At 52.4% G+C, this 3,282-nt stretch overlaps 1 protein-coding gene across 1 annotated transcript; it reads left to right on the top strand.

Moving 5' to 3' along the window:
* The first annotated feature begins 1,083 nt into the window (after nucleotides 1-1,083).
* On the top strand, nucleotides 1,084-2,373 carry LOC104402095 (C-C motif chemokine 17-like). The gene is made up of 3 exons (XM_010009879.1): nucleotides 1,084-1,150; nucleotides 1,757-1,862; nucleotides 2,223-2,373. Exons 1-3 carry the CDS (start codon nucleotides 1,084-1,086, stop codon nucleotides 2,371-2,373), a joined length of 324 nt encoding a protein of 107 aa, XP_010008181.1.
* The last annotated feature ends 909 nt before the right edge of the window (nucleotides 2,374-3,282 follow it).

Genomic DNA, 3,282 nt, shown 5'->3' with positions numbered 1-3,282 from the left:
CACCTTTCTCTCCTCCAAGAACCCTGCCTTGCCTCATTCCCAAGCCACAGACAGGTCCTCTCCCATGTTCCCAGTCAGCATCATCCCATTTGGGTTCCCACCAGGTCCCACCCCTCCTTGAAGCTGCATCTCACCTTCCCGGGGAGCAGATCTCTGCATGGAAGCTGGGCTGATGTCCACCAGTGCTGTGTGGTGCTGCCCTTGGGATCCTCTCTGGGGTCTGGGATGACTCTCCTGGGGTTGTGGCAGGATTTGTCCCATCTCCCTGAAGAAATGACCTGTCTGTACACTGATAACTACACACCTCCATCCTTCTGACCCTCCCATGTCAATCCCATCACCAGACTGGGAGGTGGAGGCAATGCTTGGGCTCAGTCTTGGGCTCAGTCGTAGACACCCCACTTCTGCTGTCCCATTTCTTCCCCTTCTATAAAGTCTCCTGAACCCACCAAAAGCATCTCTGTCACCACTTGCTCTGGGACCCCTCCTAGTTCAGTCCAGTGTGGCTTTTTCATCCCATCCCATCCCATCCCGTCATATGCTGAGTGCTTCAGTGCCTAACCCAATGACCTTGGTATGGGCAGGGTGGTTGGGGAGGCTGGTTTGGAGGGGACTCATCAGTCACTCGCTTTTGATGACTCAGGCAAACCAGCTAAACCTGTCACTGATCTGTAGTTGCTCAGAGATTTTGGGTTGTCTCTCCTGTTAGAAATGAAGAAGAAGGCATTAGACTTGATGTTTTGTCGTCACAGAATGCTGTTTATAGTCTGCTTTCCTGAGTAAATTTTGCTTCCCCTGAAGCCTCCTGGAAGTCCCTCTCAGCCCTGTGGCTCTTCTGCAGAAAGCAGAAGTGGTCGCCCCAATCCTCAGCCTTTTTGACCAGCCACTGGATCTGCCCTCAGAATAAATGTCAGAAATCCCCTTGTCTGTAGAGGCTTCTTAGAACATGTCTGAAATTTGGGGAAAAGCGGTTTAAGTGGGTGGTATGCAGAGGATAAGTTACAGCATGGTGAAAGCTAAAGGCACAGACACCAGGCAAGGTAGCACGAAGCAGGACGGAAGAAGAACCCCCACACTGCCATCATGTTCGCTGCAAGGACAATCCTGCTGCTCATCCTGCTCCTCACATTCTCCCTGCACCACATCGCAGGTAAGGCACCCAATGGGCCAGTGCTGCAGGCTGGGTTCAGCCTGTCCCCACTGGGGAGGTCAGGGCAAGAAACCCAGGTGGGGAGCATGGATGGCACTGCTGACAGGAGGTGCACGCCCCTAGTCAGGGCAGGGTGGCACATCCTGGGAAGGATGGAGAGTGTACTGGGTGGCCTCAGCAAAGCCAACCCTGCGGAGATGCTGCAGGAACTTGGAGGAGCCTCTGGCAGCCATCCCCCAGGTCTCAGCCTCATGAGCAAGTGCTTGGAGGGGGGAGTCTGTTGCAGCAGTTTGGAGATTCCCGAAATACCTTGCAATTTGTGCCCCCAACCTTGGAAACCCCCAAAATGTCTTCCCCTGGCTGGGCACCCCGACCTCACCATACACTGCAGCAATGTGGGCTATGGGTCCCACATGTTCCCCTCCCCCCTAATGTCCACGTTTCCCATTCCTGTGCTTGCTGCCACGAAGGGAAACCAATCCCTACTGCGAGGTGCTGTGGGAGCTGCCAAGAAGCTCCACATCCCCCATCACATGCTCAATATCCTGCAGTGCAGTTGTCTAGTGATGCAATTAGGGTGTTCACATGCTTCTTTTCCCCTGACAGCCCACATCATGCCCACTGAATGCTGTGACATGTATGCGCAGAAGTATGTCCGACGCATGAAGAGCTTCTACAAGACGCCCCAAGACTGCTCCCTGCCTGCAGTTGTGTGAGTACTGCTGGGGTTTGCACTGCGGTATGGCTAGAGCTAGAGCAGCTTCTCCTGTGCCTACCAACAGCTTGGTCCCGGCTGGGAGCACAGACCTGGGCAGGGCTGTGGTAGAAAACAGCTCTGTAGAGTGGGCAGAGGGGGGAAAAAAACCTTGCTTTTGACGCTTTCTGCTAATGCCAGTTGGTCCTGAAAGACTCAGACATGGACCATCAGCCTGAGGAGGGCACAGGCTGCTGGAGATGGCTCCAAGCCTTCATCCAGGATGGGGCTGCACACAGGGAGGGGAGAAGTAGTGCCTGGGGAAGGAACAGCTCACAATTCATGTTTTTACTCTCTTTTCTCACTTTCTTAATGCAGGATTGTGGCAGCCACTGGTGATGTGGTCTGCGCTGACCCAAAGAAGCTCTGGGTGAAGAGAGCCATACAAAACCTTCAAAGGAAAAATCCTCCTTCTGCTGTCCACCATCTGACTCACACATCCAGTCCTCCTGTCTCTGGAGGGAGCTGACAGTGCTCATGGCGCTTCTTTGAAGGGTTCCATGGCAGTGGGCACCGTTACTGCAGCTGGAGCCAGCCTGGACCACCCCAGGACTAGTGTAATGGTGGCCACCAAGTTGCTCAGCTGTTACTACCCTCCCAAGATGTCCCCAGTGGAGCAAATATTTATAATGAATATATAAAAATAATAAAGACTCATTGCCACAAGTTGCTCTTTGAATTTTTCCTGATTCTTCAGCCCAAGGAGGTATCTTGCAAGCCCAGGGCATGGTGTGACTGAATGCCCCTTTTGCCACGGGCTCGTGTTTCTCCAGGCTTGGCACAAACTGTGCCTAATCACTGCATGCATCTTTGACAATATGATAGTGGGGCGAGGTCTTGACCCATAGATGAGGTTACCCTTACCCACAAGTAAGTCTTTTTGTCCTTACAGCATGCTTTCTGCCCCCTGGGCACTGCTGGGTCTCCAAAATTAGGTGGTTGGAGTGGAGGGTTTAGGGAGAAGACCTAAATCCTTTATCAATTTTCAAATATGCTAGTGGCTGCTGCAAGGTAAGTGAGGGAGATGGAAACCAATGTCTGCAGTGCCCAGAGGGTGAGGACACAATCCCCTCAGTGGTAAGTGCCATGAACTGATTCTCAGACTAAAGCCTCATCGGTGTTTCACACTCGTGACTAGGAAACAGGCAGGACTGTTGTTTTCTAGAGTATTAAATGTAGGTAGGGGACAGGAAAAACCCATCCCACAAATCATAAGCACCATGGGATGATGCAGTGGTGGAAAGGGAAGCTGAAGCAGAATCAGATTTTGGGGGACAAACCCACCAGGCATGGGTGGCGCCTGGCTGTTTATAGACATAAAGCTCCAGAGTTATACCTTGAGAGCACGTAACATAGAGGGCTGTGATGGCCACATTGT

This window comes from Nestor notabilis, unplaced genomic scaffold, assembly GCF_000696875.1.
Source record: "Nestor notabilis isolate BGI_N333 unplaced genomic scaffold, ASM69687v1 scaffold8822, whole genome shotgun sequence".
NCBI lineage: Eukaryota > Metazoa > Chordata > Aves > Psittaciformes > Psittacidae > Nestor > Nestor notabilis.
This window is presented reverse-complemented; position numbering and strand designations above follow the sequence as displayed.

Coding starts and splice junctions, on each gene's coding strand:
- LOC104402095 (XM_010009879.1), top strand. CDS start 1,084: ATGTTCGCTGCAAGGACAATCCTGCTGCTCATCCTGCTCCTCACATTC. Junction 1,151..1,756: donor CTCCCTGCACCACATCGCAG/GTAAGGCACCCA, acceptor TTCCCCTGACAG/CCCACATCATGCCCACTGAA. Junction 1,863..2,222: donor TGCTCCCTGCCTGCAGTTGT/GTGAGTACTGCT, acceptor TTCTTAATGCAG/GATTGTGGCAGCCACTGGTG.